At 50.7% G+C, this 11,054-nt stretch overlaps 2 protein-coding genes across 2 annotated transcripts in view; one reads left to right on the forward strand and one right to left on the reverse strand.

The window, feature by feature from the left end:
* Nucleotides 1-6,628, reverse strand: part of PCYB_132930 (rRNA methylase) — a gene marked incomplete at both ends in the record, with an annotated part of 7,438 nt that extends 810 nt beyond the window's left edge. The window contains 4 exons of the mRNA XM_004224318.1: nucleotides 39-512; nucleotides 726-1,307; nucleotides 1,668-2,041; nucleotides 2,357-6,628. Of these exons, the coding sequence (XP_004224366.1) occupies nucleotides 39-512; nucleotides 726-1,307; nucleotides 1,668-2,041; nucleotides 2,357-6,628 (5,702 nt within the window). The remainder of the gene's footprint in view (nucleotides 1-38; nucleotides 513-725; nucleotides 1,308-1,667; nucleotides 2,042-2,356) is intronic.
* Nucleotides 6,629-8,022: 1,394 nt separating this feature from the next.
* PCYB_132940 (hypothetical protein) overlaps nucleotides 8,023-11,054 on the forward strand; it is a gene marked incomplete at its 5' end in the record, with an annotated part of 3,616 nt that continues 584 nt past the window's right edge. Inside the window, 9 exons of the mRNA XM_004224319.1 lie at nucleotides 8,023-8,074; nucleotides 8,718-8,854; nucleotides 9,249-9,392; nucleotides 9,454-9,492; nucleotides 9,594-9,806; nucleotides 9,972-10,040; nucleotides 10,205-10,313; nucleotides 10,370-10,510; nucleotides 10,781-10,839. Of these exons, the coding sequence (XP_004224367.1) occupies nucleotides 8,023-8,074; nucleotides 8,718-8,854 (189 nt within the window). The 3' untranslated portion in view covers nucleotides 9,249-9,392; nucleotides 9,454-9,492; nucleotides 9,594-9,806; ... (2 more) ...; nucleotides 10,370-10,510; nucleotides 10,781-10,839. The remainder of the gene's footprint in view (nucleotides 8,075-8,717; nucleotides 8,855-9,248; nucleotides 9,393-9,453; nucleotides 9,493-9,593; nucleotides 9,807-9,971; nucleotides 10,041-10,204; nucleotides 10,314-10,369; nucleotides 10,511-10,780; nucleotides 10,840-11,054) is intronic.

Genomic DNA, 11,054 nt, shown 5'->3' on the forward strand with positions numbered 1-11,054 from the left:
TTTCTGCCGCCCCTACCGGTGCCACCTGCCCCGCCGACTGGGCCTCCCTGCGCTGCCGTTCCAAGTCCACGTTAAACATAATAGCAGACATCTCCTGCTGCACCGCCTTCCTCACCGTGTCGATGAAGGAGTAGGAGGAGACCAACTCGTAATTCCTGAGCACATGGGCAAACGTGTTTGTGTTTTCCTCATTAAAATCCTCGTCGAAGTAGTCGTAGGAATAGTTGCATGCAGGCAGGAGGATCCGGATGTCGTCAAAGGGGGTTGGGGTCCAATGGCGAAACTGAGCCTTCATCTTTTTGCGAATCCGTTTGCAGTCCTTATTGTGTTTAATGTATGAGTAGGTGCATTGAAAAAATGGGTCGACTAAAATTTCTTTCCTCCCTTTTACAAAGTAGTAAAACGTATACTGGGCGATGCTCCTCACCAGCGCCGCGTGGGAAGAGCAGAGAGCCACGATTCGGGTGATCAATGCGACGAGGCATTTTCGGATATACTCGGAGAAGAAGTGGCTGCGTCGTGGGGGGGCTATCCTCTCTCCTTGGTGAGTCCCCCGTCCGGGTTGTCTTCCCCCACGGGGAGTCCCCTGTTCCGTTTGGTTCCCCCCACGGGGAGTCCCCTGTTCCGTTTGGTTCCCCCCATGGGGAGTCCCCTGTTCTGTTTGGTTCCCCCCTTGGTGAGACTTCCCCACCTCCGTTTGGTTCCCCCCCGTGCGCCTGCCCAACCGCGCCAGCTTCTGCTTGCACCTTTGCACATCCTGCACAATTCTCTCCTTGTCGTTTTGGTTTCTCTTTACGATGTTGTTAATAATTCGTTTGATTTCTCTCGTGTCCTCTTTGGAGCGTCTCTTCTTCTTCTTCCTCCCCCCCAGGTGGGAAGCCCCCGTTTGTGCAGCAACCACTTTAGGGACCACTTTAGGGACCACTTGGCTCATCCGAAATTTCCCACTCGAGAGACACACACGAGCGAAGGACGGACTGACATACAGTTCCTCAAAGGAGTAGTAACTTAACTTAGTTTTTAGTATAATGTAAGAACATATGATGAGGGTGCTCACAGTTAGCTGCGTGTTTGTGTTTCCATCCGCTAGGTTCCTCCTTAAGTGTGGGTACAGCAAAACAAAGGACGAGGAGCTAACCGAGAGACAAAACAGCTCCAAGTATTGACGAGTGTTACTCAAATGATCATCGTGAAGTAATTGGTTCACCTTTGAAATGAGAACCTTTCTTTGAGTCTTCTTTAAATACTTGAAATATTTTGCGAGGCAACACAGGGCTTGTAGTCCCCTCAGCTGGATGTTATGTCCGCTGGAGGAGGGCAGTGGTGGGGCGGAAGGGGTGGCCCCGGTTGGCCGTGCCCCCACTGGCAGTGCCCCCATTGGCGGTGCCCCAGACGACGCGACGTTCTTGTTGCTTATCCGACTCATAATTTGAAGAAGCAGGCGCGCGTACAGCCTCCGGACGAGGGTCCTCCGTTTCTGGCTCTGCACCCTGGCCCCCGCGCGCACCTCACCGCCGCCCTTACCGCTACCGACGCCCTTACAGCTACCGCCACCCTTACAGTTACCGCCGCCCATACCGCTACCGCCACCCCTACCGCTCTCTCCGCCTGGATCCGGGCGGGCGAGGCAGCGCCCCTCGAGCAAACGAAATAAGTTGATGAGAAACATGAGGGCCAGCAGCCTGAGGAAGATGGACGTGTGTCGTACTCGATAAAGATCTGCCGGAAGGAGAATCTCCTCGTTCCTTTCTAACCTCGACAAAAAATAATAACATATTTGCTCATTCACAAAGTGGTGCAGAAGGATATTACCTCTCTTCATTTTGTAGTGGTCGTTTGCAAAACTCCTTTTTAAATCCACTAGGACGAACTCTTTGCAGATTAGAATGTCGACTATGACTCGGACAAGTTGGTCTAGATACTCGCTACTCACTTGGATCATGTCCTCGTTTTGGATAAGTGAAAAAATGAATGATGAGAGGAAAGGGATCACAGCGCATCTAATTATGGAAAGCTTCGTCTGTCCGTACTCTATTATTTTCTGCACATAATTCAGGAGGAGAAAGGGGCGCCCCTCACCTGTTTGCTGGGCAACCCAGTTGTCATGGTTAGCGGTGGGGTCTCTCCATTTCGCGGGATGGCCGTCACTGTCACCTTCTGCGTCGCTTCCCTTCACTGCTTTACCTTCTGCGTCGCTTCCCCTCGCTGCTTTACCTTCCGTGTGGCTTCCCTTCACTGCTTTACCTTCTGTGTCGCTTCCCCTCGCTGCTTTACCTTCTCCGTCGCTCCCCCTCGCTGCTTTACCCTCTCTGTCGCTCCCCCCCAGCTCTGCATGCAAACCCATGTCATGCTTCACAATAAGCGGGTGGAACAGCGTGATGAACAGCAGCTCCAAAATGCGGGCCGGGTACTTACACGCGCAGCACCGGTCAATCAGGATATCGCTTTGCTTCAGCAGGAGCGTCAGGATGTAAGTCCTTTCGTCCTTTCCTAGGGGGAAGTCCCCCCCAGCGCGGTTTCCCAAAATTTTGTGGTTGCCCCTCAAGGTGCGATCGCTTCCAGTCTCGGGGTCTCCAAAAACTGCAGGGATGACGAACCGCCTGATGATCATGTATACATACTCGAGCTCCCCCTTGCACAACTCGATGTCACTAATAACTTTATTCGCGAAGGAGAGGACGTCCCCCCCGAAGATGGAGACACTGTCCAAGGACCCTCTGCACATGCTCTTATATGCGTATTTGTACTTGTAATAATTAAACACTTCGCAGTGTTTGTTCCCGTAGCGGTTTGTGCTTCCTTCCCTGTCCATGTCCTTTCCTTTGCTCCTCCCCGCTGAGGACCCCCCGCAACTCGTTTGGCCCACCGTCAGACGGATGATCACCTCGTTGGGGACTGCGTCCACCGGGGACGAGAACAACGCACAGGTGTTGGATAAAAACGAGATGGCTAAAATAACTTTTGTGGCATCTTCTTGAGTTCCCTTTTGAGAAAAATTGATGACGTATTGGACACACTGGTCGTGTAGTGCCCTTGCCTGGAGGAGGAAGCGACCATTTGGCTGCACCAATAGGTGGTTCTTCGGGAGGGTGAAGCGTTCCTTGTGCTTTCGGTTTAGGGTTCCACTGCTCAGTTTGTTAAGTGACGATGTCCCCCTCTCCGTTTCAACAGCGTAGTCTCGATGGTAATAATGAATACACTCTGTGGACGGGTCACCCTCTGCGCATTTGTCACACTCTGCGAATTCGTTGGTGCTGCTGGGCAGCACATACTCGAGGGCATCCACAAACGGGAGGAGCTCCTTCAGGGGGACGTCCCCCTCCAGGTGGTTCTCATACGAACCCCCCTTCTCCTCTCCAGCCCATTCACATGCAGAGTTCACCCCCTCACTGAGGAGGTACCTTCCTGTCTTTGCAAGAATCCCCGTCATTATATTATCCAAACTGACTTCATCAAAGAGGTTGCCTGCCCCATACTTGAGGACATAAAAAAGGAATCGATTCACTAGTTCGTCTATCTGTTCTCCATGTGGACCCAGGAGGAGGAGGAGGCTGCCATTCTTCACATCTGTATGTCTTGCCAGCAAAATAAAAAAACGGAGGTATCCCCAAATGTATACATGTTGATTAGACAGAAGGATATAGTTTAAGTGGCCAATAAAACGACTTAGGAAAAGATCGCTGATTGGATTTTTCATCGAAATGACAGCTCCTCCTCCCTCTTGGGGGTTGTTCCCTCCATTTGGTTCCGTCATGCAATCCATATTTAACTTCAGCAAGGAGTAAAATAGCTCCATATGTTTGCAAAAAAATTCATCTTCGAATGAGTCCAAAAAGATGCAATATCTTTTAACTCTCCTGAATATACTCACGTGGTGGTTCATTTTAATGGTAGTCTCTAACAGCAGTGTCAGGGTATCACTTCTTCTGCTTACGGGGATGTTCTTCACATTTTTGACAATGCCCACGAGGACCTCGTGCAGGTCGTCCTTCCAGTGGCACTTCGAGCCGCACATCAAGCCGCATTTCAAGCCGCATTTCGAGCCGCATTTCAAGCCGCACTTCGAGCTGCACCTCAAGCCGCACCTCAAGCCGCATTTCAAGCCTGTCTGGCCGGGGCTGCCCCCCCCCAGGAGGCGCAGCGCCTCGAGCAGTCCCTCCAACACCACGCGGATATTGACGTGAAAAAACCTCACCCCGTGAAGGCCAACCAAAAAATACTTAGCCATTAAAAGGGGGTTCCTCTTTAACACTTTCGACACGATCAGGTTCTTCAAGCGAAATTCAAAAAACGGAATGTCTCCTTTGATGAAGAGCGTTGGCCTTATGCACTCGTCAAAAAAAATGTGGAAAAGGAACGTGTCGCTCATGCAGTCGAGGAGGGTCTCCACGTCGAGTGACCCATCCTGTTGGGTCGCCCCTCCGGTGGAAGTTCCACCAAGAGGGTTAGCCTCCTCTTCCGCTACGCCTTGCGATACTCCTTCCGCTGCTCCTTTCGCTGCTCCTTTCGCTGCTCCTTTCGCTGCTCCTTTCGCTGCTCCTTTCTCTGCTCCTTTCGCTGCTCCTTTCGCTACTCCTTTCGCTACTCCCCCCGACGTGCACCCCAGTTCTTCCCTCCCCATGTCGCCTCGACTCACCAACTGGCAAAGAGCAAATCGAGTCACCGTCCCGTTGCTATGCCGAAGCAGCAGCCAAATGAGAAGCTCCGCCTGCCGCAAAATCAAAAAATCAGACAGATGCAAAAATCTTATTTCTCCCTTCCCCACGTCGCTCCCTGCACAGCACTGAAAAATGTAAAAGTCCAAGTCGTCAAAGGGTTCGGGCGTGCCGCCTGTGGTGCTCCCTCGACTGGCCCCTTCACCAGCGTTCACACTGCGGAAAACACTTCCAGGGGTGCCATGCCATTCGTCCGGCAGTCTTGGTGACCCCTTTGACGGTCCATTTGACGACCCCTTTGATGACCCCTTTGACGACCACTTTCCCTTCCGCTTCTCCTCGTACTTCCTCCTAACCGAACTGACGATGCGCAACAGACTAGCCATTTTGTGCCAATTCGCTTTTAACAAATGGACAGAAAAATTTTGCATGCACCTTAAGATGCACGTGTAGAGTTCCCAGGCTTCTCCATATTGTCCCCCTTCGTGCAGCTTCTCCCTTTTTCCCTTCCTGTGGGTAACTCCCTCGACCCCACTTACGATGCCATCGAATAGGTACATTACCTTCTTCACGATTGCTTCGCTAGTGTATGCCCTGTTATGGAGTAGCAAGAAAAAACGCACATCGTCTAAGTTGGCCTTGGTTAAAAAATTCCCATGGTAGAGGTACTCCATGTAGAGCACTTGGTATGTATACACATCGCTTAGCAGCTCGTCATTCGTCTCTCTCCATTCTTTCGCGTAGCAGTTTGAGTTGTAGGCGAGGTAGGTGCTCATCAGGGGCGTGGCTTCCCGACAAGTCTCCCCCGCGCCTTCCCCCACGTCTGCACCTTCCCCCACGTCTGCACCTTCCACCACGTCTCCTTCCTTTAGTGCGTCTAGCTCCACCTCCCTGCCGTTACTGACACAAAAAAACATCCGCTGCGTCACGTCCAGGCATACTTCTTCCATCTCGCACCTAGTGAACAGGTACTCCTTCGCCGTATTGCAGAGATCCTTTATTATCACATCGCGCATCGAGGGGTTGCTTACAAACGGGAGGAGATGCAGAATGTCCCTCGCGATGTACTTCACTTGGGGGAGCCGCCATATAGCGGTTCCTTCGCAGGGTTCTCCGTTTTGGCCGCCTTGGCCCTTTTGGCCGTTTTGACCGTCTTGGCCCTTTTCGCCTTGTCCCCTCCGTTTGGAGTGCCCGGCGTGCCTGGTGCTTTCCATGTCTGGGCTCCTCCCCGCCTCCGCACCCCCCTCCGTGACCCTCCTCCCCACCTTCTCCACCACCAACGCGAACAAGTGACACAAGGCCCTGAAATGAAATTCTTCACTGCGCAGGAGCTCATCATAGGGGAGGCCCCCTACAAGGGGCGCCTTGTCCGGTTCATCATCCCCCCCCTCGTCTGCCTCTCCAAACTCACTCGCGAACCCACTGCGCGACCTAAACCACCGTTGCACCTTTCTGTAAAAAAGGAAAATTTCTTTGTTCTCTCTAACGTCTGTCTCCACCCTTCTCCTTATGCACCTTAGTAAAAGGAGCAGAAGCTGCTGGGTGCCGTTCGTCTCCCCTGGTTCCCTCACTTCAAACGTTAAGACGAGCACATCTGTCAAGAATTTAAATAAAATCGGGTTCTTGAACCCGTTTGATTTGATCAAGTAGACTATCCAAGACGTGTCAATGTTGAGGAATTCTTTACTGAAGTATCTTTTATATAGCGAATTTAAAAAAAGAATTAAAATTTGGATTTGCTCGTATGTTTTCTCGTCCAGCTGATTCTTTCCTTCGACTTGGCTAGCTATGTGGTTACTTATGCGCATGGCTAGTTCCTTTTTATCCACGTGTGTCATGAAAAACTGGGTGATGTCACAAAAGAACCGATTCAGGTTGTCCTCCTGGTGTTCTACTTTTTTCCCTCTGCCGCTACGACAGAAATTTAGCAGAGCGCTTAAAATGGCTTCTGTGTCGCGTTCGTCGTTCGCCATGTTGAGAAAGGGGGCGACAGGAGAGGAAGGAGAAGAGGTGGGCGGGGAGAAGCTTTGGGAGAAGCTCCAGTTGGTGATTAGGGTCAGGACGCTCCTTTTCCCTTTTGGGTTTGTGCTTGGGTAGAGTGACCCTTCCACGGGGCACAATCGCTATCTCACACTCCACCGCTTTGCCTCTTCCCTGGTAGCTCCCACCCAAACTGCGGTGATGAGAAACTAATTTCGGCCGAGTGGGGCCACTTCATCACTCGATAAAGAGCTATAATAAGTGGGCCACCTTTCAAATGCTACTAAACCGATTTTGGGAAAACCCTTCACTCTATACCTCCATGTGAAATGGAAAGAACCTGAAATGATGAGTTGGTACTTTGGAAAATCGAGTAAACTTTCGTAGTTTTTTTTTTTTTTATTGTAATATCTACCCCGATTTGTTCCCTTTGATTCTTTTTCTCGTTGTCGTTCTCGTTCTCGTTCTCTTTCTTTTTCTCGTTTCTTCTCTCTTTCTTGTTCTCTTTTTTTTTTTTTTTTCCTAATGTTAATGGTCTCCCACTGCAGGGAAGTAGCTAGCCATTCCGAAATGGTCAGAGGGTGAGTTTTCCACGGCACCCAAAACGGTTATTTGGGTGCCACACGCATGTGATCTTATGTGCACGTGTGCTGTTGTTCTATCCGGCAGGGGAGTCAACGCTGCGAGGAGCGTCCACCGAGTGAACAGCCCCCATTTGTAACACGACACGTCTTCCCGGAGTCTTTGTCACTCTTCGTTTCTTCATGGGGTAACACTTTTGTTTGCGAACCTACTGCAAACGCTTTGTCCCTTCATGGGGGTGCATAACATGCCATGTGAAAATGACCTATATGAAGTCATCCTCATGGGGTGATCCGCATGGAGAGGAAGGAGAGACATACTGGTTGGTCTCCAATTTGATACTGGATAATTTTTTTTTGGGGGGGGAAAAACCTCCTCAACAGAATTAACAATGCGCTATGCGTTCGTTCCCTTCTTCGGCAGAGCGTTGTCCTCACATTATCGGTGTACGTACACACAGGTGGGGTTACGTGTCGTGGTGGGTACCCCCCCGCCATCCCCTTTGCTCAGTTCCGCGGAGCAAAGGAGACTGACTTTTTACTCCGTTGCGCGAGCAAAAGGACAAACATATGGCAAACAGTCACTCCGCAGGCTACTTCCACAACGCGGCTACAACTCTGCAGTTACCACTCCGCAGCGTGCCTCTCCCGCTTCGCCTTTTAGTGGCTTCCCTTTTTTGTCACGTCCCTTCCTGCCTATTCCGACTTCCGGACAGCTGAAAGGGACTCCCCGCACGCCAGGAACTGACAAACCAACTCACTCCCCTTTTTTTTGTCGAAACGTCATGGGTCCATTTCTGAGGAAAATGCTCAAGGGGGTTCCTCTCCTGTTCCTCTCTCTGTTGGCCATTCGGGGAGGTCCGAGCGGAGGGGCAGCCCACCATACATGTGTGTATCCATGAGTGTGTCCATGTGTGTGTCCATGTGTGTGTCCATGTGTGTGTCCATGTGTGTGTCCATGTGTGTATTCACCTATGTATTCACGTGTGTATGCGTAGGGGTTAATGCGGGTGTCCCCCTCGCCCACTGCGCGCACCCCGCGCAATTGAGCATAAAAGGAAACGCACCCCCATGTCCGCCTCAGGTCTTTCCCAAGATGATGCATGGACCTGCCGCAAAGACTACTCGTATGGGAGTTGCCTCCACCAAGCCTAAGCACGCACTGGGGCAGACGTGTGTCTTCCCCCGGTGGTGCGCCTCCTCCACAAAATGGGGAAGGAAGGAAGGAATGGAAGGGGGTGGACCTGCCTACGCATGTGTATAGGTCTATATGTTTATGTCAATGATTATATTTTTTTTTTTTTTTTTTTTTTTCCTTTTTGGTGAAGGCGTCCGTGCGCAGAGGGTACGTCGAGTGGGGCACAACGAGGAGGGAACAACGAAGAGGGCACGGCGAGCATGGAACAACGAGGAGGGCACGGCGAGGATGGAACTAGCTGCCACCTTTTTCTTCACCACTGTATGCTCTCCATTTGACAAGCCCCCACTCCCCTCCCCACAGGGTGGCACCAGGTGAACGCCTCCCAGGAGTGCGTCGCGCCGTTGTCCTACCGAGGGCCCTGCCCTCGCTTCCTCCAAATGGAAAACAAAACGGCACAGAAAAGGTTGCTCGAGGGGGAGTGCCGCATTTTCTGGTGAGGCTCTCCACTACCGCAGGTGGTGCTGGTGCTGCTGATGCTGCTACTTCTGCTGCTACTTCTTCTGATGTGCTACGCCCACCCTCCCGCTTCCTCCCTTTTGCTTTTTTTTTTCTTCCTAAATGGCCCCGCCACCCGCGCATCGAAAAAAGGCCCTGCCTAGACCGGTGCGAAAGGAACTACTCTCTCCAGTGTCCCGAACAGTGGGCACCCGAGGACGAGAAGACATGCCGGCCCCTGGCGATTTATGAAGGTGGGGACAGGAAGATCTCCAGAAAAAATCGACACGACAACACAGTCGGGAAGGAAGAGCACCAACCGGTAACACCTCACAAATTGATACGTCTTCCCATCCTTTAACAGGAGCGTGTCTCCCATCCCACGATTTCTCAAACATGACTGATGCCCAAAAGGAAATATGGAGCAACAAATGCGGAACGGATTGGCCATGCATGGTTAGACACGCAAATTTGTATGCTGCATGGGGATATACCTTTGTGTGGAAGTCCCCATCCTCTCCACCCCCTCATCCAATGAAGGTACCCCGCCGATTGCAGCGAAAGAGTCGCACTCACCTGATTTTTTCTCCCCCTTTACAAGGCGTCATGCAAGAAGGACTATTCTAGAGGGTGTCCCCAAGTAATACAAGGCTGAATGGGTCTGAGTGGATGGGATTCACTTTTGCCAAGGGGAAATGCTAACAGCTCAACAAGCTTTTTTTTTTTTTTTCTTCTTTTTAGGGGTGGACCAAAGAGAGTAACACACAGAGGAGTTCCATTCACCCGCCCTTCGAACTGGGCATTTTTTTTTACATGGGCATCTTTGTCCCATTTGGAATTTTTTTTTTTTTGAAAAAAAATAGAGGATGGGAGCTGCTACGCCCCCGGAAAATACTCCGGACCATGTCTCTCTCGGATGTCTTTACTGAATGTGGACGAAGATATGAAGGTCGGGTCGCCACCACACGGAGGCACATCGTCACGTGTGCATAACACGACAGGGAGCTCAAAGCGTAGTGCTACATTGGCGGCAGCATGGAAGCACTCCAACGGAGACAAACACAGATTTTTTCCCCCTCCATTTTTCCTCCCTCCATTTTTCCCTTTAACTCTGCGAAGGTGGCACTTGAAAAGCTGTGCAACGTGAGCTTCCCATGTGTAGAGACCTGTGATGTGGATATGAGCGACGTAAGCAAAGAATGGGAAAAAAAAAAGATACCGATTGTACTTTTCACCACCATGATGATGACTGCCCTATCCTTGGAAGGACTATCCTTTTTTTCTAAGTAGACAACACATGGGGGTGGGTTGGGTCCCCTTTTTTCTTCATTTTTACAATACACCTCCAACAGCCCTGTCCTACCGGATGGTTCGTAAAATCGGACGCCTTCGGAAATGCTCTCAGCTGTCTACCCCCAGATAACTACACAGGTCCATGTGGAGAGGAGACCAAACTGATGGGTAATTTGAACATGTGAAGACAGTGATGCAACTTTTTTACGACCTCTCCTGTTGAGAGCATAACAATGCCAACGCGGAAGTCTGCGTAGCAATTTTTGTTACATCGTCTGAACTTCCACTCACTGAAGGTCTTACCAACTTGAAATCGAAAGAACGCATGGCATATGAGTGTGGCGTCAGGTGGCCCTGTGCTCCCGGTGAGAGACCCTACCACGAAGAGGGAAAAAAGGCAGAGCAAAGGGACGAAAAAGAACACCCAGAAAATAAAAAAAAACGAAATGAAGCAGAATAAATAAAAAAAAAAAAACTCAAAGTGGAATCGATTTATTCAAGCACACACACATCAGCTGCCTTCACAACGCTTTCGACATGTGGCACGCCCCTCTTCCTTTTTTATCCCCCCCAACCCCAACCCTTAAATGCTTCCCCCTTTTTTTTTTTCCTTTGAACATGACTTTATTTTGAAGCTGCCAATCCGATCAACTATTTGCAATTCTGCCCGGACGGATGGACCAAGAGCGAACAGGTAGTGCCTGAAAGGGATACATAGCCAAAGGGGGGGGGGGGGGGGGTACGGTACCCCTCCCCAAATGCTAACACGTCACTGCCGCTTCCTAACAGTTGTACAAGTTTAAAAAATGACATGGCTGTACATATGAGGACCAACCAAGACGTAACACGTGGACAAACTTGAGCAACGTGGAGACATCCATTTATTGTATTACCCATTTTTTTTTTTTT

The sequence above is a fragment of the Plasmodium cynomolgi genome, chromosome 13 (assembly GCF_000321355.1).
Source record: "Plasmodium cynomolgi strain B DNA, chromosome 13, whole genome shotgun sequence".
In the NCBI taxonomy this organism is placed as follows: Eukaryota; Apicomplexa; class Aconoidasida; order Haemosporida; family Plasmodiidae; genus Plasmodium; species Plasmodium cynomolgi.